Source organism: Hirundo rustica, chromosome 3 (genome assembly GCF_015227805.2).
Source record: "Hirundo rustica isolate bHirRus1 chromosome 3, bHirRus1.pri.v3, whole genome shotgun sequence".
In the NCBI taxonomy this organism is placed as follows: domain Eukaryota; kingdom Metazoa; phylum Chordata; class Aves; order Passeriformes; family Hirundinidae; genus Hirundo; species Hirundo rustica.
The window spans coordinates 31,508,877-31,531,994 of record NC_053452.1 but is presented as its reverse complement, the minus strand read 5'-3'; the positions used below and the strand labels follow the sequence as shown (position 1 = coordinate 31,531,994).

General features: G+C 39.5%; 3 protein-coding genes across 6 annotated transcripts in view; 1 reads left to right on the top strand and 2 right to left on the bottom strand.

The window, feature by feature from the left end:
• The window catches only part of BTBD9 (BTB domain containing 9), a 109,242-nt gene extending 99,896 nt beyond the window's left edge, over positions 1-9,346 (bottom strand). For 2 of the 4 annotated variants that reach the window (XM_040057869.2, XM_040057871.2), the window contains exons 1-4: positions 9,274-9,346; positions 7,294-7,460; positions 2,169-2,379; positions 1,268-1,631 (exon numbers count right to left, since the gene is read on the bottom strand). In XM_040057869.2, coding sequence (XP_039913803.1) covers positions 1,268-1,631; positions 2,169-2,379; positions 7,294-7,375 — 657 coding nt within the window. In that variant the 5' untranslated portion in view covers positions 7,376-7,460; positions 9,274-9,346. Of the gene's footprint in view, positions 1-1,267; positions 1,632-2,168; positions 2,380-7,293; positions 7,461-8,271; positions 8,402-9,273 lie in introns of those variants that run through there. The other 2 variants (XM_040057870.2, XM_058419656.1) reach the window with 1 other exon arrangement.
• A 1,585-nt stretch (positions 9,347-10,931) lies between these two features.
• GLO1 (glyoxalase I) lies at positions 10,932-17,992 on the bottom strand. Its single transcript, XM_040059953.2, has 6 exons — positions 17,838-17,992; positions 16,787-16,869; positions 15,468-15,608; positions 14,610-14,677; positions 13,634-13,723; positions 10,932-12,155 (listed from the first exon to the last, which is right to left on the bottom strand). Exons 1-6 carry the CDS (start codon positions 17,916-17,918, stop codon positions 12,067-12,069), a joined length of 552 nt encoding a protein of 183 aa, XP_039915887.1. The 5' UTR covers positions 17,919-17,992; the 3' UTR covers positions 10,932-12,066.
• Positions 17,993-20,899: 2,907 nt separating this feature from the next.
• The window catches only part of DNAH8 (dynein axonemal heavy chain 8), a 129,423-nt gene continuing 127,204 nt past the window's right edge, over positions 20,900-23,118 (top strand). The window contains 3 exon segments of the mRNA XM_040059978.1: positions 20,900-21,028; positions 21,402-21,592; positions 22,211-22,345. Coding sequence (XP_039915912.1) covers positions 21,410-21,592; positions 22,211-22,345 — 318 coding nt within the window. The 5' untranslated portion in view covers positions 20,900-21,028; positions 21,402-21,409.

Sequence of the window (23,118 nt, the reverse complement as noted above, 5' to 3'; positions counted from 1 at the left end):
GTGCTTGGAATCAGTTTTTTTAACCATTTTAACTACTTGGGATTTCTGTCCTTTCAAAGTCTCTCTCTCTATTTTTTGGTACCAACTAAGAATCACCAGGTAAAAACTCCAGTTGCTCTTATTCATGTAAAACACCCATTGACTAGAATATGAGAACAAAAATATTCAAATAGCTTTTTGATTTTCACTCAGCTAGCATAATAATCAGGAGTTTGCCTAGAAAAAGGAAAGATCTCTCATATATACCAGGACTGGCTATGCCAAAGATCTCAAAGTGTGCACTTCCTGATGAATGATGTTTGCTCATTTCTTTATTGGTAATATGCTCTCAGAGCTCAGATTTAACAAATTGCACATGACAAAGTAGAGAGAGAGTGAGAGAAATCTTTTTTCCTTATACTATGAGTAACTTACAGTAGTCATATACTCATTCAAGGAATAAATCCTTCACAGCTTTTCCCTTAAGAAAAAACACTTTAAAAAAACCCAATTAAAGTATCGATTCAAGGTGCTCTGCTGCTTCATGTGAATACTACTTGAAAATACTTTTGAAATCACTGTTATGCCCAGCCCAAAGATCACTCCACAGGAAATGCTAAATTGCAACTTCATAGAACAGCCTGACGCAGTTCCAAATATTTATGCATCTAACAAAAAAAAAACCGAAACCAAAACAAAAACCCCAAAAAACAAAACAACACCAAAAAACCCGAAAAAACAAACAAACAAACAAAAAAACCCAAACCACCCTACCACACCACGATACTCTGCGAGTTCAGACCACAATGACAGTCAGCAATATAAATCACAGTAATCTCCAGAATGCTTCAGTTTACCCAGCAGAAAATCACGCACCACTGATGAAGCCAATTATCAAGGAATTAATAGAACAAAGTATGTCCTGTCATATTCAAGTCTGTATTGGGCTTCCCCTCTGCAGCATTCAGAATGCAAATTATATTAAACCAGGAACAGATTAAATAAGACAAATTAAAATTAGATTGCCTGCTGCCATCTTTTAGAACACTCAATTAGATATACTATATTTAGCTACATTGACTGGTCAACACCGAAAGAATTCAGAACAGGTAGCCAAAATTTTCAGCTCAGCTTGTCTTGAACATTTCCAACCATCACAGTTTCACAAGTATAAAATAACTATGAGCTAACACAAGTTTTTAATTGGTGCCCCACTAGTATTTCATCATAAAATTGTATTACCATTAAAAGTAACAGTCCAGAAATAAAGTGCAAACAAGAGATATACCTTAGAAAGTGACAGGAAGCCTTCACTGGAGAGCACCTCTTGGGCATTTCTATCCATGAACATACAGCACATAAAAGTTAATTTGGGAAGAGAATAAAGACTGGCAACATCAAAAGTCATACAGACATTCTGAATATTTAGTATTGTGCAAAGATACTCAGATGTGGAATCCTCCAGTTCTGGGAATCCGTATTTATGTGCTAGGCTCAGAAAGTCCAGAAGAACCTCTTCTTTCTCATCTCGTAGCGTAGCACGACCAGTGTAAATGTATTTCAACAGCATTGTAAATGCTTCTGCAGTGGTGTCCTGAAGAGGAATTTCTGCTTCAGGCTGAGATTCTCTCATTCCTCCATACAGTAATGCTCTATAAGGAAGAGAGTTTTGTTTAGGTAGTAGCTTATCCCTCTGACAAAATACACTGGAATATTAAATGTATTTCTATTGAAAAGTGCCCAGCTCTTAAAAAACAATAACCTGGATTAGCATTATTCCTAGTTTTAAAATATATATTCTAGTCTGTGTCAGCCAAACCTCTTCTCAATTCCAATTCATCAAAATGAAACTTGCTCTCTGAGTATATTCCATGGAAACACACAACCTATACTCTGAGGAATTACAACAACTTTGCAGTAGTACTTTCCTGTTTTCAAGTTCTCTTTCTCTTGAATTTGTGAAATTACCTTCCAAATCCAATTTAAAGAAGGTCAAAAGAATAACATTGTGACATGGTATTTATATTTTTCTCTTTGAACACAATGATTTGATGTGCTGGGAAACATTCACAAAGAAAAGGTCACACTCAATGGACAGATGATTACACCCTGAAAAGTTCATAGGGAAACAATGTTTATCTCATCTGCATAAAAATTTCCTGTGAGCCTGACAAAAAGCCTCACTTCACCTGAAATAATGGCATCTAGCAGCCAGAATCACCCTGTGTGCTGGAAAACGCTTCTTTTCCACAATAAAGGTAACATCACTGTATTCCTCCCCGTTCATTAGAGCACCAATGTGCTCTGACAGAATGTGAACGTGGTCGATCTCCCCCACAGCCGTGTACGGACGGAGTGGGTGGCTGTTACTCATCTTGGAGGGATGGTGATACTGGTAGCCTAAAGGACAAAGAAAACAAGCCATATTATAGAGTGAAAAAATATTAAGACTAGTAAGCATAACTGCAAAAACAAAGCAGTGACTAATCTAAGTAATGATATATTACAAAAAAAAATTAAACCAAGAGGTTTTCTATGAAAGTTCATTTTCAACCAGACTCAACACAGCTGGTACCAACAATTCTAGCTAAGTATTTCAAAGAATTGTCACCTTGTTATTCAGTCAATCCATTAAAAGAAAAAGGTACCAGCAAAGGGAATTAAAAATGAAACTGTTTTACATCATGTTACCATTAGAAAGCAATTTTACCTGAATTAAAATGCACACACACAAAATAGAAATAAGCAATATGACCAATTAAGCTTAGTCTCAACTCTGCCGTCTGTACTAGAATCAGTGAAAAATAAAAACTGCTTTTGCAGGACTCAACTTTTCAGAATTGGGAGAAAATAAACAATCAGGATAACTTTTATTAAATAACAAAGTCTGTCAGAGAGAAAAGGTTTACAATGTACAATTCAATTTTCTTACTCTTTACATTCAGTTTTCTTGATGACCTCTTGTTCCCTCACACACACATATGTATATACGTGAAAACAAACTCCCTAATACCTCTCAGTCATAAAGCCGCCTAAAATTAGGAGATTGCCCACTAATGTACAATATAGATAAATGCATTAGTCATATCTCCTAAGGAATGCTTTTGTTTCTTCATTCACAACAGGTTTTAGCTTTTTATGGTTTTGGTTTATTTTGGCAACAAAGGCTTTCTGCAGTCTCAATGGCAAGAGCATCCAATAGCAAATTTAGATCTTATATTGGCTTCGACCATTACACTTTGGTTTACTTTTTAAAGAAAAGATGTTGGTTATTTCATAGAATGACCATCCATATCTTCAGAGACATCTTCCCTGCTCCAGTTACTAGCCACTTTTCAAAATGGGCAGACACCTAGTGCTGAAGAAAGGTGGTGTACCACAAGAACCAAGAAAATGATGAGGCCATACCTTGCACGCACCTAACACACAAATCCTTCAAGTCAAATATTCATGATAAAAATACACTTTTAGGTTCTACTGTAAAAATACTATGAGAAAATATGTAAAAAAACCCCAAACAGATGCACTTAGGGTTAATTATTTGCACTTTAACACATGGAAATGCTTTACCCAAAATCAAGATATTGTAGAAATACAGTTGCAACGAACTTCAAAGGAAACTAAAAAAAAGTGATAGAAATAAAATTTAAGAAAAATACAGCATACTAAGTCAATAACAGATCACAGCACAAATGGAAACAACCTCCCAGGTTTCCACTGGGTGTCTGCTACTTGAATTAGAAGCTGTGTGCCTGTGTAGCCACCACAGCACAGAACCAGCAACACTAGCCAAGACATTGGAGGCAGCCTAACCATGGGAACACAGAACATTGTGCAGTCATTCTTCTATCCTGACATGAAAATAAATTCATTTTAATGTTTTCATAATAACAGACTATTTCTTCCACTTGCACTGGTTAGTTTACAAATAGTTAAGACAATTTAGATTTATGCTACATACACTTCCAGTAAGATTTACTGCCTAACAAGTAAGATTAATTTACAACAGCCCAGCAACATCTGTTTGTACCAGCAGTACCACTTACCACAACATACTTGTTTGAGAGTTTATAGACAATGGGTAAAATTGAGATGTCCTCAAAATAGAAAACTTTTTATTACACCAAGGGAGGATGCAAAAAGATGTATTTGCTATTTGTTACTCAACTGCAATCTCAGGTCTCAGTACTCCTTGAAGACTTCCATACCACACCTTCCATACCACACCCATAATTACTGCTGCTGATCTTCATTTGCAATAGTCAGGCAAACCAACTACATGTGAATTACACAACATCAAGGAGCTCTGTATTAACTCTCTTCTGTTAGTTAAAACATTTATTGATGAGGGAAGCTGATTTATGATACTTCATCCATGCACAAATATTGGCCCATTTTAATTTTAAAATCTATTTTTATTTCAACTTTTTTAGTACATTCTACTTCTTTGTTTTCTGAATCCACTCTTGTCTTTAAAAAATAAGAACAGGTATTGTCTGAATAAAACTGAGACTGTAAAAGTAGTGAAGACAAAGGAATGCCACCAGCTGCACATTAACTTTGCTTTCAGTAGCTGTGGATGTTGTCATGTGCCAATAAGGTGAAAAGCTCAAGAGAAATTGTTTCTATTTAAGGTTAAATAAACAAATAAAATCAAAAGCACACTTCCCTCTCAAGAGTACATAATCTTCTGTCTAAACAAGTATCAGTGTATATAAGCAGGCAAAGTCTGAAGTGGGAACAGTGACCCAAGGATGCTCAGTCCTTATCAACATCAAGATGCTGAACAACTGAAAGCAATTAATAGAAATTTGGATATCACCCTGCATGTAAGCAGCAAGGCAAATTTCTTCTAATGTTTAAGGCTCTCCAAATTGTTGGCTCCGTGTAATATTCTAAACCATCAGTTTCAAACAAAAACCTGTTGAGCACAGGAAATACAGGACTCAAATGATGGCTACAAGCTGAGGAGGCCTTTCAAATGCTTGAATGACCCAAAGTGTTGGGTGCCATCAACAAAACCATGTTCATGCCTTTTCAGTGCTCTATGGGTACCACCAGTATGTTGAAGAAACACATCAACTCCTCCATTGTCTACCAGTACAGATTTCCAACAAAAGTTTTGTCAGTATTGTGGATTTTTCATATCAAGCAAACCAGTCCTGCCTTCAAAATATAGAACCAAATAATACACAACTTCCTGGCTTCCTAGGCTGGATTAATTAATAGTACAAATTCAGGCCATCCTTTAAGCAATCTGTACATTTCTTGTTTGAGGAAGTAAAACTTAATAACCTCTTTAGTTGTGCCAAGTTGCTATGAGCTCACAACTTCCCTCTATAGCTAAACATGTCTTTTTCTAGTTGTTATTCAAAAGTACTATTTATGATTAAAAAAAAAAGATGGATACTGCTAAGAACTTGGGCAAAACCCTTCCTGAAGCTCCCTCTGGCATCTTCTATTATCAAACATCACCCTTTCAGAGAATACAAGAGCTTACCCTTCCTGGCAGTCAAAAAACATGCTATTTACAAGCGTGTTGTCTGCACCATAACCTATTTCCAGGAGGTATTCAGAGCTAATTAACTGCCTCAGGAGTCAGCTGCTGCAGCTTTGGTCGTGACACAGAAATAAACAAACAAAACAGCCTTCTCAGTGTTTTGAGGCACCATTAAAACTGCAACCATCTGAAAGGGCATTGTTAAGTCCTAAGGCCTACAAACCACTTCTCTGACCCCACTAAAAGTCACGCTATTTGGAGGCCATCTTCAACAGTGAGCATGTGAAAAATGCAGCCTAATAATTATGACATAAGGCAACATGCAATACTATATGATGTGTGCTGTGCCTGGAGAAACAACCACTCCCTCCAGGCTTTCAGTTTCTTCTATTTCTACTCAGTAGGGAATCTGTAACATGTTATGGGATACAAAAACATGATCAAGGAAATGCAGAACAGCAATGACATCCTTTCTAAATGACTCTCAGTTGCAATGAAAGATCAGCTATCAGTCTCTTCCCTCCTTCATTTAAACTAACACACAAGAATCCTCTGAAAACCAGTGCAGCTTCAATGAAACATGGAAGTGTTATTTTCCTACCAGGTGTAGAAAATGGAATATAAGAAATTAATCACAAATTATTTAAAGAAAAATTTTATAAATTGTTACAAATAAGAATGCTTACATAGCTGATAGCTCTATGAAAACTTTAGAAACAAATGCAAGTAAACAGATTATTGCTAGAATTAACTTTTTCATGAAATAAGTCTAAATTATAAACACTGAGCAAATAATTTCATACCCTTAAAACAACTAATTCCTACATCCTCTAGTTTGTACCTAGCAAGCTAATACTTTTATCAGAATTTCACAAAGAGAATTTTCTTAAGTATAGTTCTTTTACACTGCTTTTTAATCTAAAAAATGGTTCTCAGTTGATTGGATGACACTTGAGTAGTATTACAATTTTTTCTAATTCATTACTTCATAATTACTTCATATATTATAAAAAAATTCCAGCAAAATATTACTTTAATTTCAATTTCTATTACCACAAATTCCCAGAAGATAATAGGTGTAACAGTAATACTACTGCCAAACATACCACCGGTTCAACTCATATTGTTTATATTTTCAATGGCTACACATATGTCTTTTTATTAAAATACAATCTCAGGAAACAGAAATTTTCAGTAAATACTTCAACATTCACAGTGTAAATACTTGGGTTCTGTCAGAACCCTCTATCTGAAGCAGCCCCTTTGTACTTCTAAGTAACTATAACAAAATTGAATCCAAGTGAAAGCTGTAACCAAACAAAACCAAACCAGTTTTGATACTTTGTAGCTAAAAATAGAAACAACATGATCAACACATACCGCTTTATAAACACAAATATGAAAGCTCAAGTAAGTGCAATTCTGAGAACTTTCAAGTCTCATCTCCAACCCTTCTGTTGTGAAAGGATTAAAAGGAAAGCAGATGGTAACATTAATAGAAACTAACCACATCATCCAATCACATCAATCTAAACAGCAATATAGTACCAAAAAATGTTTTGACTCAAAGCATATGGGAAGTTATGCCCTGCTCATCTGGAAACACATTTCTGTCACTTAAACGCTGTAGTGCTAATATTTTACATTCTGCAGACTCTTTCCTGTCGCACAAGAAAAGGAGTAAGTTTAGCTACGTATAAAGAATTATATACTTAGTACAGATTATTTATTAACACATATATAAAATTCACCTGGTTAAAATGGAATACAAGGAAAACATTAAAATCTCAAGAAAACACATTGGGTCCACTCACCAGTGAAGCTGTCTGAAGACCTACAGTGAGCATAGCCCGTGGGCAGATTCCCCGCTTCCGGGAAATTAGGGTTCTTTGCCATTCCGAACAACAGGCAGATTGACCAGCAAGCTCATAAAAACGTTATTCAGCAACATCCAGCTGCACCGCAACAACTGGACCATTTCCTGGAACAACGCATGAAATACCGTCAGAAACCATGAACGCAAAGCCTCATGATGAAAGTGAGAGAGATGCGTACCTCTGGATTCAACTTTTTGCTGAAATAAATTCTTTACAAACCCTTCAATTTAATGGGAAAACTTCTAAAAGCATTAAAATACAGGAATAGTATTTCTGTTTGGAATCCTCATAATTTAATTTTGACCATTCCTATTTTTAACCATCACAGAAGACAGTAACCTGTTGCCAAATTCATTATAAGCCAAAAAATTCCATCCTGACATTTTTGCTACAGCATCAATGTCCCTGAAAACACCATTTTCCCACATGGGTATCATAATTAATTCAGGTCTGTACAAACTGTATCACGCATGCTTTATTCCCTACACAGACAAAATTCTCTAAGTGTCCTTGCCTAGCTAAAGTTTTGGGGTTTCTGTTTGGGTTTTGGTGGTTGTTTTTTCTACAAAACTTAAGGCAGTTGCAGACTTTTCTATTTTGCAAGCCTTTATTTAAACAGGAAACAAAACTGTAGGGTCAAGAAACAGAGAAATAGAGAGGTTTGACTTGCTTAAATACATGACCAACATAATGAGTCTCTCTCAACAAGTATAAATTACTGTTAACCTCTCCATCAAACCTGCCAGGAAGAAAAATAAACTGTATTTAATTTGCTAAACTGATGATACCTTGATCTACGAATTCTCTCATAAGAGTCACTCTAATTTTCTTTATGGGATACGTTTAAGAGACCAAAGGAGGAGAAGGCAGAAAAAATATTTTCAGGTAATCTCATGAATTAGAAAGTAACCACACCTTAATCCTGCAAATCAAATCCAGGCTTTTGACAAAGAAAGACTCCTGGTTCTCGAGGAACAAAACCTAATATGTAAATATCTTTTCTGTAAGTAATGAACGTTATCAAGTTGGCCTGTGTTATCAAAATATATTCAGAAGCCATTCATGAAAATTCTTGGGTTTTTTGTTAAACTTGAGTACCATCCCAACAGAACAGCTCAAGCGCCTGATTTACAGATCTGTATCAGAAGACACATCAAATACACCTGCTTTGTGAGCAGGCTCAAATTAAACCCTAAAACACATAAAAACTTAAGTTATTCCAGCACAGGACTTTAAAAAAGTCTTTGTGCTGCAATTTAAAAACACGAGCAAAGGGCATTACTTGGCGAGACCACCGGCAGATTGCTAACAAGTTAACATCAAGTTGTTTATTTTTTTCCCCAAGTCTGATAATACGTCTTCTAAGTTAAGAGCAATTTCAATGAATCACAGTAGTGCGTAAGTTGCAGAGTGGTTAAACTACTACGACACCAAAGCAGCAGGGAAATCATTGAGTACTGCGAGAGCGCCAAAACACTGAACTTGTATTTTTTTAAGAAATAAAATTCAAATTAGATGGCCACAGCAGGCCCTTGAAGCCAGCCAGGGGCAGGACGAGGGGGCGGCAGGTGAGGCGGGCGCGGAGCAGAGACGGCGGCCGCAGCCGGCGATGCGCCCAAGGTCGCGCCCGGGGCGGCCCGGGCCGCCACCGACCCCCAGCTCGGGAGGCGCCGGGGGAGGCGAGCCCAGCCAGCCCGGCCGCCCCTCCCTCGCCTCCACGAAAAGGCACTCCAGGTGAAATCGCTTCCCCGCCAAACGCGCCCGGTGCCTTCCCCGGACGGCGGCTCTCCCCCGGCCCGCCCTGCCCGCGCCCGGCGGGGGCCGCCCACGGCAGCACCTCTGGACCCCGGGCAACCTCGGAACCCCGCTCGACCTCGGGGCCGCGGCCGCCGCGCCCCTCCCGCCCGCGGGACTCACCGGCCCCGCCGCCGCCGAGGCCTCCTCCCCCCGCCCCGCCGCCGTCCATACGTCACCCGGCGGCGCGCTGACGTCACCGGGCAGCAGCGGCCTGCGTGTGACGCAGCGCGGGTGCCGCCGCTGCTGCCGGCCCGCGTCCTGCTCCGCCCCGGGAGCGCTGCCGGCCCACAGGAGCCGTGAAGCAGCCGCTCGTGTTGGTCCGCCGCTCCTTGGCTGCGTTCAAAATCCTCGTTTCCTTGGTAGCGGCGTGCGTAGCTCCTGCCCTTCGGTGCGTGTCCGGCTTTCCTGCGTCAGGAGAGCCTCTCCCAGCGGGAATGGGGAACGCGGGCCTGTCGCTACGTAACCGCGAGAGTGACTTCTGTACTGCGTGAAGCTATATTTAAGGGCTCCGAGAGGCAAAAGCACTACACGCTGTTTAATTCCATGCTTTATTTAGCAGAAAAGAAGCATTCCTTGGAAGAAGTAAAAATAGTGGCCTGTAATCAGTGAGATCATGAAATAATTTCAAAAGTTTTTTTACGTCTAAAATATTTCAGTATTGTTGCAGGTTATGAAGTGTTTTTCTTTAGTAGTTTATTCTTGGATTTCCTATCTGTGAATATTGGTTTAAATTATTTCTCATTATGAGAAGTAACTTTTTTTTTTTTTTTTTCAAAAAACCCAAGCCCACATCTTGCCACTTTCATGATACTGCTATAACTAGTTTGTAGATGCCAGTGGTTTTTTACTAGTTTCCTCTTTATTACCTCATTATCTGTCATGTCTACACTTTGTCAAGCACATAAAAAAACCAAGGGTCACTACAAGATTAGCCAACATGATTAGAGTAAATTTTGATAACTAAGCAGAGAAGCTTTAGCATAGCCTGCTCCTACTTATGTAGTTATCCACTGGACTACGTGATAGGAAAGATGTGTGCTATTGTCTTTCCAAACAGATCCACAGGTGAGGGTATAGGTGTTAACATCTTGGAAATACTCCTTAATGTCTCTACCAAATTCAAGCTGTGGGTTTGTTACAGAGCCCAGACAGTTTGACTCCTGAAACAGAAAAATGGGTGTGCAAAGGCTGGAGTTTCTGAACTTTGGGTGAAAAATGGTATGTTTAAGGAGGAAAAACGTGTTAGGCAGTTTAGGAAGGCTGTGCCTTCCTAGTACCTCAGCCAATGAGGAAAGAAAGAGGGCAATGTGTGGCCGGGAGTTTATAGAAGGAGGCTGCGCCCTCCAGAACCTTGAGAGAACTCTGCAGGCATGTGCCCCAGTGAACTCTCCCACTTTATTTGAATAAAGACTCTTCAGTCTCCTTTATGGATGCTGGCTCTTCATAGTGTGGTTTTTCCACTGACATGGGGGTTTGTCCAGGGTCCTTCCACTGGCTGGGTCCACCACACAGCAGGAGCTGGTGCCTCACCCAGGTTTTAGGTGACCAGCTCCCTTTGGTGCTGGCCAGCACGGGGCAATTGATTGGGTTCCCAAGAATGTCCAGGACACAGACTGGAGGTGGACCAGTGAGGTCTGTGAAGAGTCCACAGGAGAGGAGCACGGGAAACTTCACTGCTTAGTACAATGATATAAAACAGAATACTCAAAGCAGAACAGTGAGCCTTTCAGTCATCTAGAGTTCAACTGAGCAAAGAAACAGGTCATCATGCTTTAGAATGTTTTTGTAGTTTTCACCCATGCTTTATTGAGAAGTGAACTGCAATGCCATTACACTATTCGTTAGCCTTTGGTTACGCTACACATTATTTGATAGCCACATAACTGAAGAAGTTAGGTGCTACTCAAACCAGAGTAAGACAAGGCAGAGGGTTTTTCTTTCCTCGCTGGAACAAAAAAAAGGATTTCAAAACTTCTCACCATTTACACAGTTTATAACATGTGAAACTGCATAAAATCAAATCATTTGTGTAATGCATGTACCATCACTTGTCTTGGGAGGGCAGATCAAGTATCTAGTAGTAGGAAACTGTTGTTTCAGATCCTCTTTTTCATTAATTTCCTAAGGCAGAATATACAGAGCATTTAAGTCAAATACAGCCCTAGGCTTCTACTGAAACAAAAATTATGATCAAGTTCTTCCTGGAGTTAAAAGAGACAAGGGTGACTGTGAGTTACCAACTATGAGACCTCTTCTCTTGGCTGTCAATCAGCAGTCAGAAGCTGAGCTGAAAGACTGAATTCTTTCTGCCATACATATTTATTGCCTCTATAAAATCTTTCTGTAAGACTATTTAAGGCTGCTCCTTAAAAGAGTTTTGCTTGGAATAATGTTAAGTAAGATTATGGACTCTTATAAGCATGCTACTGCTCCAGTCAAAATTAGCCTGACATTTTATTTTCTAGTATACAAGGACATGAAGTCTTCAGGATCTTTTGACTTCATAAAAAAATAAAAATATAATGAAATTTAATTTTTGCCTCCTCGTTGATGCTCATCAGTAGTAACACAGGACTTGTTGTTGTTAGTTTAAATCTAATCAGTGTGAGATGTAGTGGGTTTCTGGTCACGTATCTTTTCATAGTGTTTATTGGAATATCAACATAATGTTTAAGAGGAGAATCTGTTTAAGAGCTCTTCCAGAAAATGATTGAGTACTCCTAACTGGAACAATCTGCAGTGGCATTACAGGACAAGAAAAAAGGAATCCAAGTGAGGTCCCAGGGGATAGTTTTGGAGGAGACTCTGAATGTGATTGATTCCTCTCTATTAAGCGAATTTCACAAACACTGTTACAGATTTTCTCCGGGAGTTGGAAAGTGGGCCTCTCTTATACAATATAATTCACTAGAACTAAGTGAGAGTCACCATGTGGTTAGGATTCAAAATTTCAATCCAGTAGCCATCGGGATCCTGAACAAATGCAAGTCCTTTCATTTTACCTATTAGGGAAAAAAAAAAAAAAAAAGAGAGAGAGAAAAGATAATGTTAAGACTACACAACCGGTTCTAAATGTCAAATATGATTACTTTGAAAAATATTTTTCCTATTTCATGAGAAATAGTTCAAATTTAGACGGATAATTCTAAGTTGTTTTCAACAGTAGATCAGGACAGCACAGCTTAACATGTTATCTTTAACCACACCCTTGTAGTTATACTTGCCCCATTAAGTTATTTACTGTAACAGAACCATCCTAGTTCTTAATATATTCTAATCACAAAAACAACTGAGAAAATACATCTTTGATCAGTAAGGCAGGAAAATAGCCCCAAGCTTGATCTCCCAGCCTGCTCCGCAAACAGTGTGAAGCCCAAAACTTCCTTCTCCTCCTAGGCATTTCTGCATCAATTTTGTTTCTGAATTTTAAAGAAGAGCATTTGCTCTGCCCCCACCCCTTGTCTGCTTCAGGAGTTCTTTCTTGTGATTCCCTCCATTCATAGTCTAAGCTTGTTCTTCTATGTACTTTCATTCCTACCACTGCACAGCTCTAGGTCAGCAACGCTCAAGACTCTCAGGGTTTAACAAATGGACAAATTAAAAAAGGCTCAGAAACTCTAAAATGCTAGAAATACCAAGATCTATTCTTAATTAATTTCTTAAAGAAATCAAGTTACGTTTTCAGCTATATTTCTTATTTTGCTTCAGCTGAGAACAGTGAGTAAGATGAAAATCACTTAAATCTCTTTCCAATTACTAGTATTACATGTCTGTTTTTGACTGCATCAGTCCTGAAAATCTCAAGAGGTCTCTTCATGAAGGAGAATCCAGGTGAAAAATGAAAGACTTCTCAGCACTTTCTGCATTTTTGAATATTTTCACATAGACATTCTTCGCTTATATACTCTCTAGACATTTGTGCTATACATTATGCAAGTCAATTACGATACAGACTAATGGGGCTACTCCTACCAAATCTGTCAGATCAGTTAAAAATATAATAACTAGTAGGTTGTACAGTAGGTGTTAGGTGGATTTACATGAAAATAGCCAGAAAAGTCAAGAATGACTCAGTTTAAATGGGTGGAAACTATTGGGTTTTCTGACTTATTTTCCTAAGACAAGAAACAAGCAGACGAACCGTGCGAATTTGATCCACATTACAGTAAATTCTGTAACAACTCTAGGCAGCAGTACACATGACATGTAAACTATGACATCAACAGACAATGTGAATTTTACTGAAGGTCAGGCTGCATACAGAAGGCACACAGCAGACTGATGTATTATTGTTACTGGCATGATCTATTGCCAGTTTTCCCCACTCTGTAAGGGGGTGCAGGGGTAACTGGTTCTAGAAATCTCTAAGCAGTGGCAACTCCTAGCAACACATTACCCAGCTTTCCAGGAAGTTCTCCTAGACAGAATATATTGAAATCAAGGGAAAAAAAAATTACTTGCATTTCTGATCAAGACTTACCATCATCTGGTTTCTTCACAAATTTCACTCCTAGTTCTTCAAACCTCTTACAAGCTTTATAGACATCAGGAACTGCAATTCCAATGTGTCCTGTGCAAGCAGGTAAAAAGGTGAAGTGCATTATAGGAATTGCTGAGTGTTCTGTGAAAAAAGTTTGTTCAGTATTTCATGCTGTATTTCACATAAGCTATATTTAAAAAAAAGTTCCAGAAAGAAGAGAGTTTCGGGTATTAACATTATTCTTCAAAGAGTTGTCTTTTGATAATGCCTTTTAAATACAAATGTTGAAGTATCTTACATTGTTTAGATAAGAACTTTATTTAGAGTAGGAAAAAGTAAGATTTTCAATCAAACTGTTATATTGGTATTTTCTCCCTTGAAGCCCAGCTCCATAACAGCATTTTGTTGTATTTGCTCTGTTTAACAGCACAAAGAGTTTATCATTAATGCTGTTTTTGCAGAGACTGACACTAGTGCTATGCAAGGACTGAGCTTACAAATCAATTCAGGAGCTTTAAATATCAAGTGGCTGGGCCAAGTGTGAAACGTATTTCACAGCAGTGACCTTTCAAGCACTGAGTATCAAATCAAGGCACACAAGTAATATCCTCAGTGCTACAGAAAAACTTAATTGTCCTTCTACCTTAAAATCAGTAACTGGTGGATTATACAGCAGAAATCCAAGATTAAATCAGTTTAAACACCATGATAATCTAATTCACAGGAACAACTGATGTTCTTCACTCAGTAGTTATGATTAGCACAGGTTTGCTTGCCAAAGGATTACATTCTTGATAAAGAGTGTAACTATGGCTCATAACTCTGAAACACATTGGTTCGTTTATTTTCATCATCTTTCACAGTACACATGTCGAATGAAGAGAGATAAAGGATGAAAGTCAAGTTCTCTTCCTTCCAAGAGTTAGTACATTTTATTTCAAAGCTTAAAAACTACAACACAAGACTAAGGACCTACCAAATCCTCGGGGATCTGAATTGCCATTGTGATAGGACTGACTGTCATCATTTTCAGTGCCCCAGTTGCTGTAAGAAGTAATTATTACATATTGAAGAAAAGCATTAAAATCAACAAATCCTAAATGTTTGGTTTCCTTGGGGAGGGTAAGTTGTTTCTCCTAAGAAACCAGAGAATTTCAGCTGTTGGCTGCATTCATTAAACTACAAAGATCTTCCCTAATCACGGGCTCCAGGGATGGTCTTGGGGCTAATCCAGTCGTGTTCATATTCCTTCACTGTTATTTAGGGTCTACATTTGAATGAATCAGAAACACTCCTGTCTCATTCAGATTAGAGAGGTTTTGCTGCACAAATCAGTTTATCTACCCATCATTGGGGTTCAACAAGTGAGGGTAGCAGGTCCTAGTTAAGTAAGACGGCATTTGGGAGATTGTTTCTGCACATTTATAATGATGAATAGCATTAACCAAATTGTCCTGTTTATAGGAAGCACATGTTTTGACTCAATACCCCTTTAGATTAGATTCCAAAAACAATAGTTATCCATTATTAGGATGCTTTGGGGATCCAAAGAAAGGTCTAGCCACGTTGGCCTTCCCTACATTACTTACCTAGATGGCATGCATATAAAATACAGCAAGTACTGTTTCCTATTAATGTTCACCTAGCAGTTTGAAAGAGCTCTGAAAGAGGAAGATTAACCTTTCCAAGTATCCAGCCTCAGATATATTGTAAGGATGTATGACAGTGAAGATGTATCCACATGATTAAGTTTTTTATTCAATCTAATGGGATTTACACTGATCCAATACTGTTTAATCACTTCTAGCTAAGTGTCATCTCTCTTTATACTTACTGTGTCAGTTCAAGTGTAGCTTTTCTAGAGAAGGTCCAAGGTGTTCTCTCAGCTTTATCTTTTGGGATATCATTTTTATCTTCATACCCCAGGAAATAGAGTGAGAACTTCATAGTAGGAAAGTCAAATTTTTGAAGCAGTCTAAATGGCAACAATTATTTTGAAATAGTAACTTAAAAGGGTAGTCAGGTAGCTTGCAAAAAACCAAGATGCTTCCCCTATGGAAAAATTACTTCCATGAATTTTTGCTCTTCTTTAATCCACACCTTAAAATACTTACATTTTAAACAATCAAATAAAAAAACTCCAGAATACATTACAAACCTACCAAATTTAAAAGAATCAAATGTTTTAAAAAAACCTGCCAGTACAAAGGCTTGCATCTTCAGGATGTTACTCTGTTACTTGATGGTGTTTTCACAGGAAAACCTCTAACCACTTTAAAATTTCACCAAGGAATAAAAAGATCTATTTTGAATCTTACTCATTTTTAGAGAGCTCACTGGTACCAGACAAAGTTTAAGAACACAGCAAACATACCTTTAGATGAAACACATTTAGAGTTTCAATAGCTAGCTATAACGATCCCTTTCAGATGTGATAATTTAACCAATTAAAAATACACAAAGCTTGTTTTTATGTAGGACAATTAACTGGAACAAGTAGTTATGCAAAATAAATTTTTTTTTTACAAGGTATTTAATTTTTACTTTCGCACATTTTCACTACAGTGGAAGTAATTTAATTTACTTTAGTCTGGACTCATTTCAAGATGTTTAAAAACATAGTATTTTGTTTGAAATAACTCAAATGCTAAGAATGCAAAAAAAAAAAAAAAAAACCCAACCAGCATAAACGTATTAAACTACTGCATGGCATCCAAAGAGCCTTATCCAAAAGATTGAGCCTGGACTTTGTCTTCACCCTTTATTGCCTTGTTCTCATGTGACTGGAGGCAGTCATAAGCCACCTCTGAGAACTAGCAAAAAAACTTAATTTCAAGATTTTTAACAATGTCTCCTCATTATAAGCACAGTCCTAAAAGTTACCAGTTAGCTGCAGGCTCACTGAAGAGGAAGTAAGCAAGTTGTACCCTGATAATGAATGACCCATTTAAGAAAAAAGGAAATTTCCAGTCAAGGCCAATATTACTTCATCTGCAGCTTACTTCCAGACTGCTCAACTGAGCATCAGCTGATGGGCCAGCATTGTTTTATGTATACTAATTAGACCAGTTAGAATAATTACATCAAAAAAAACCCCTCTTTTCAGAACAAAAGAAAAACCCAAACTTATCATGGCATGCAAATTCTACTCACGTCATTCCAAGTATTCTTGTATAAAAATCCAACGACTTCTTAGGATCCTTTACTCTTAACATTGTCTGCTGAAACATAAAATCCTGCGGGGGAAAAAAGGTTTATTCTTTATACATCAGTCAGAATTGAATTACGTGTATTTACAAAGATGCCAGTTAATAATGACTAAAACCAGCAAGTTCAGAAGTAACAAAGAGAATGACATTAAGTGTAAATAAAACCTTTTGTCCTGATTCTATACATACAGATTTGTGCTAAATAAATATCTTTGTAATGTAATGTTTAAAACAAACAAGCCCATGAGTGGTATCATTCAATATGTATTCTCAGATGCATCAAAAAAAGGTGTCCTTATGTTTATTATTCTTTTATGTGGCTGTAGCATACATGAACAACTTCACACACAAGCACAGCAGACACATGAATATTCAATATTGAGCCTCCTAGACTCCCGAGATCATTATTTTTATTATTTCATGGCACAGAAATTGTATCTTGGTAGCAAAACCGGCCTGCAACTCTGTAAGGATGTTTTCTTGAAGCCTCGGTGTAACTATATAGCAAGAGGCTTGTGAACGACCAAGTGGATAAAAATTGAGCGGTAGAATAGTTGACAGAGATAACAGGGAAAAAAAACCCAGAATACGCTATTACAAGTTTCTCCTAAAAAAAAAAGTAAAAAGGTTTGGGGCGTTTTGACGGATTTTTTGTGTCGCCCGGGCGGGGACTGGCCGAAGCGCCCGGAGCGCTCGCTCCGAGCCAGGGCAGGCGCGGGCCGGGCCGAGCGCGCCCCGCGGGGTTCGGGGGCTCACAGGGACCGGCCCAGCCCGTCCGCCCCTCGCCACGACCCCGAAACCCGCCGGGCTGCCCGACGGACAGGCCGCCAGAGCAGCTCCGTGCCCGGCCACACTTAGCTGTCCCGCCGGGACCCGGCCCGGCCCCATGGCGGCCCCCACGCCCCGCACGTCCGCCCAGTGAGGCGCCGTGAGGGGGCCGGGGAGGAGCGGGCGCCACAGCCCCGGGGCGCGCCCGTCACCCCCATCCACCGCACCTTGGTGCTGGCATCCGGCTCCGAGCAGGCACCGTAGGCTGCCTCGTCCGTGAGCCCGCTGAGTTCGGCGGGGGCCGCCATGTCGGGAGAGGAGGGCGGAGAGCAGGAGGCGGCACGGAGGCGGTGCTATGGCCCGGCCCGCCCCACCCCACCGGCGGCCGGGCCGCTCCCTCGCAAGGATGCCCGAGAAGTGCTGCGGAGGTGTGGGGTCAGATGGAGGTCTGCCGATTCATCCCTAACTCATAGCGAGCCCCTCAAACTCTGAATCAAGCTTTTCAATTTTTGTTTTGCTGTTGGTCAGTAGCTTTATCTGCACAGTTATGATTAAGCAACTACATTGTGAGCTTCGTCTGCTTGGCTAATCGTTTGTTTTAAGGAAGAGAGAAGACAGTCGTAAGATGAATGGGCTGTCTGCACGAGAGCCGCAAAGAGTGAAGTCAGCAAAACTGAGCAGTAGGTGGGAAAAAGGCAATTCCAGCAATGAACAATCACGACCACTGACCCCTACTCAAAACGGACCCCAGACTCAAATGGAAGAAAGAATTCACCTGTGGATTAATTAGCTTTAGAAGTGAGAGATATAACTAGGAATTACCAGGTTGAGCACTAATTATTAGCAAAGTTATGTAATTTGTAACCAATGAATGCTGATGCCCTTGTTGTTGTTGAAATTTATAAATACTGCAAAGTTTTGATTATTGGGGAAGCCAGCATTTTGTGCATTGCCATCCAACCCCCTCCTTGGAACAAACCAGAATAAAAAATAGAAATATTTTGCCTCAGTGTGTGAATTGATACTGCACAGGTAACGAGCCCGCGTTCAGGACAACATAAGTACCAAAGGGAAGGAGCTTCCCTGGCTGGGGCATTAGCTGGAGCATGGCATGAAAGTGAGGATGCCCTACGGTGACCTGACGATGCATCCCTCCGGTTGCCACTGGGCGTCCGAGGGTACCACACCAGTGCCGGAGCAGACACAGCTGATAACCCAGCCCCACTGGAACGGTGCTGCTTTTGTAAGTCCTGGCAGTATCAGACTCTTTGGCAATCCTGGCCTTGCCTTGTTATCATACTTATGGCAGCCTTGGTTTAGTATTGACAGAGGTTCATTTCTGCTTTTGCCTCCACATGCTGGGAAAAATTTCAAGTAGCATTTGTCACAGAATCGGGCAGATTGGAAGGGACCACAGTGGATCTGTTCCAATCGCCCTGCTCATGCAGTGTTACTCCAGAGTACATGGATTGTGTCCAGATGGTTTCTGAATACTTCCAGTGAGGTTCACTCCACAATCTCTCTGGGCAATCTGTTCCAGGGCTCAGTCATCCCCACATTAAGAACTTCCTCATATTCAGGTGGAACTTCCTGTGCATCACTTTCTGCCTTTTAGCTCTTATCCTATCTCTTGGCACCGCAAAGAGCCTGGAAACATCCTTGTGGCACTCTCTTCCCAGCCCCACTTTACATATTCATGCACATTGATGAGACCCCCTTTCAGTCGTCTCTTTGCCCTCTGGAGTTACGCATTGTCCTGTAGTATAAAAATATAATTTCAGGCCTAAGAGTGAAGGATAATATTTCTCTCAAAAATGCAGAATGAGAACCAGGATTGAATACACTGTGTGGGGGGAAAAAAATAATTAAAACCCGACACGTTTTATAATCCAGAGCAAAGCACTTTTCGCAACGCAGAGCTCAGTCTGCGTTGCTCAAGTAACTTCCCCAGGCACCTTTAACCACTCCAACCGCGCGGGCGAGCGGTTTCCAGGTGCACGAGATCCTTACGGTGGAAGGGCGGTTCGCCTTCTGGGGGTCGAATTTTGGCCGGCCGTGCACGGGCACAGCGGGCGGGCGCCGGCAGCGCCCCTTAAGCCCCGCGCCCGCGGCTCCCGGGCGGGCGTTGGAGCCGCGGCCCGAGCCTGGCCCGCAGCCGTTACGGGCTCCCGGTACCGGTACCGGCCCCGGCCCGGCCCCTCCGCCCGACCGGAGGAGCCTGGAACGCCCGCCCCGCTCCGCCCCGCTCCGCCCCGCCCGCTGAGGGGAGCGCCGGGGGGCGCTGCGCTGCAGGGAGACCGCGCCCCGCTGCCCGCCCTGCGAGGAGACCCGCCTCCGGCCAGGTCGGTGCGGATCTTCGCCGCATCTCTGCCACAGCTGAAGTGCCGGCTAAGGCAGCTCAGCTTTGTAGAAGAGAGCCGGAAGGCTGCATTCCCAAAGCTTAGCGCTTGGGAATCCTCCGCTTCTTCCCTCTCTCTCATGCTCCTTCAACCCTCCTAAGATAGATGATGCATGCTGGAAGCCAGACCTACTTTCCTTGAATGAACAGGTCCTGTAGAGGATGTTTGGGGCATCGTAGAGGAAAGGAGTTTTTGACATAAAAGCATATTTGTTATTTCAGCCGGGAGAGGTGGGCAGATGGAGCTCATACAGGTTCTTGAAAAGTGTGAGAATGTCACATGATCCAACAGGTGTCTTAAGTATATATTTTGGAGAGCCAGGGATGATGCCAGGATACAATGCAGTCTTTGTGGGTTTTTTCAAGAAAGCTGCAAGAGCTCTACCTCTCTCATCTAGTGATTTAGGGGAAAGAAGCAGCTAAAAGCGAACAAGTTAAAAGGCAGAAATTAGCATCCAACCTATTCCACTTGAGTGGAATAATCAAGGAGGAAAGTACCACTCCTAACCTTGTAGATGACCAGGCCAGTCATAGAAACATGAAGAAAAAGACATAAATATAACTAATTTACATTTCACTTTTGTTTGTTTGTTTTTGGGGTTTTTTTTTTGTGTGGCTTTCCTAAATTTGTTTTTCGGGTTTTTTCATGGTATGTTTGCTTCAAGAAAGAGATGAACACTTTCTATAGCATGTGATTGCATGCCTGAAACCATAGAACATCAGCTTTTTGTCACCCGTTACATGGGCAAAAATGAAGAGCTAGTAATGTACTAGAGGTGTTGCTCTTCAGGTGTTGCTTATCATGTCAGCCTCACCTTTGATTATTATTTCCTAAATCAGGTAATAGTTACAAAGAGAGTAGATAACACCGTTACAGCAGTGGTAGGCTGCCCTTAGGCCTCATATGATCTACTAAGGAATTCTTGATCCTTATCTTGATCCTTATTGTAATAGTTTGCTGAGCAGAATAGCAATTTCTGTGTATGCAAGTGTTTTTGTAAGCTCAGTTGCTGATTTTGGGTATATATTTTCGAAACTAAAATTTAAATAAGTTGTTTGTATTTGAAACCATTTTTATTTCTCAGTAATCAGATATGCACTTAAATTATTTGTATTTTGAAATGTATTTGTTATATAGAGAGGTATTCACAAAGTGCACATGTATTAAAAATTGTTTTTAAAAAAGTCTCAATCTTCATCTTGACATTTGTAACCTATCATAAAAATGTATATAAATATCTGGTATTTAAAAAACTTTTTAGAAGATGTCTTGGTGAGACTATTAAATTTACATAGCTGGAAAGTCAGGTTTGCAATGCTCCTGCCTTCTGGAAAAAATAGACTTGGAATGTCTGGATTGTTATAAGCATAATTTTCTCTTTTCAAATTTCAGATTTTAAAATGGCAGGGGTACAAAAAAATACTAAAAAGGGTTCAGCCACTGGAGAAGATATAACCAGATCTACTCAACGACTAGGGAGCATTTCCTCCTCACAACGGTCTCGTTCTTTTGGAAGTCAAAGTTTGTCTAAGTTTTACCGCCCTAGTGGAGTTCCGAGTCTGCAAAGTTTCAAAACAAGAAAGGTTATAAGTTTCTGATTCTTTCCTCAGATTATAAAATTTAGTTTATATTAATAATTAGTTTAAATTATTTATTTGTTTGTTTATTTTTTGTATAAACTCAGTTCTTTTACTAAATTATTTCTGGCAGAAATAAAAATTTCCATGTTTTTAATATTTTAAAACTTTAAAGTAATAGAGGTTGGAAGCAGGAGATATTAACTGAATAATATACACTGAAGCAAAGCTGTACTCAACTTAGTTCCTGCAAATATTTACCCATATATAGATACTTTATTTTAAATAGATGTTTTAACCTTTCTGTATTAATCTAATAAATTGACATTTTCATCATGAACAAGGAAACCAGTTAATGTCCCATAAAAATCTTAAAATCTAACTGTACTATCTTAATGCTTGCTTTTCCTTGACATATCCTCAGATTGGACTTCACATCTTATAATAATATTTAATATTTTGTTCTTCTGTTAGCCTCTGAAAAATTAGGTATTTTTAAAGATTAAGGCATTTTGTAACTGTAAATAAATATAAGACAGTAGATTTCAGCATTAGTTGCAAGTAGCAGGTCATTGTTGTATATTTTGTGTATTTTTACCTTGAAAGTCTTGTTTAATGTTTTAGGTTCAATATGAAAAAGCAAGAGAAAATCGAAGAGCAAAACTTAATGCTTCATATAAATATATATTTGAAGTTCTCGGTGCCGTTGCAGGCTTAGACTTACCAACTGTGGAAGAAATGATATTGGACATCCCTACGGTGAGTCTGTTCTTTATGCCTGTTGATTTAAATTATTAGTTAAAATATGTAGCAGATTACCCCTTTCATAGGAAGTGTTATCCATAATTTTGATTGTTTCTACCAGAAAATGTGATTACTGATGCACACAATCATTCTAAAAGGATACCTGACTAAATCTTTCAGCTAAGTTTCCTGGTAGATTTGCAAACATCCCCAAGGTTTTTGATTATGGCTTTTTTATCTTTCTTACCTCAAGTAAATATAAATAGTGTGGTTATTTTGACTGAAGGATTTCTTTTCACATCTACCAGTTCCAAACAGTTTCATCCATCTCAGACTGACTCTATTATGTTCTAATTATAATTACTTTTCTTTGTTAGGCAAGTTCTCACTGAAATTTCAATTGTCCTGCAAAAATGTGTAACTTATGAGAGCATTTGAAAATTAGCATGTTGTTAGTAATAAGAAGGAAGATTAATCCTGCACCATTTAAATATTATGAAAATGTTTGAAAGACCCACTAAGCAATTTCAATTTTGAGCACTTTATTTAAGTTCCTGTCAGGAGCATCCAGTGATAAGTATGTCCCTGAACAGGTGATGCATCTTCACACATGCTTGCTAAACTTCTGACCCTTTTTTTGTGATGTGGAGGAAACAGAACAGAAACTCACTACCGTGTCCTTCAGTTGGACACTTTCTATCTTCTCACAGTATTTGAAGATAAACATTGCAAGCCAACGAAACTTTAAACAGTAGCATGGTCAAATTAGATTTGCACGTCTGAAAGGC

Bases quoted from the DNA above. Each gene is read 5' to 3' on its own strand.
- GLO1 (XM_040059953.2), bottom strand. From the start codon at position 17,918: ATGGCGGCCCCCGCCGAACTCAGCGGGCTCACGGACGAGGCAGCCTAC. The intron at 16,870-17,837 runs GTGCGGTGGATG...TTTCCCCCGCAG, and splicing joins AGCCGGATGCCAGCACCAAG to GATTTTATGTTTCAGCAGAC. The intron at 12,156-13,633 runs GTAAGTCTTGAT...TTTCCCTAATAG, and splicing joins TGTGAAGAAACCAGATGATG to GTAAAATGAAAGGACTTGCA.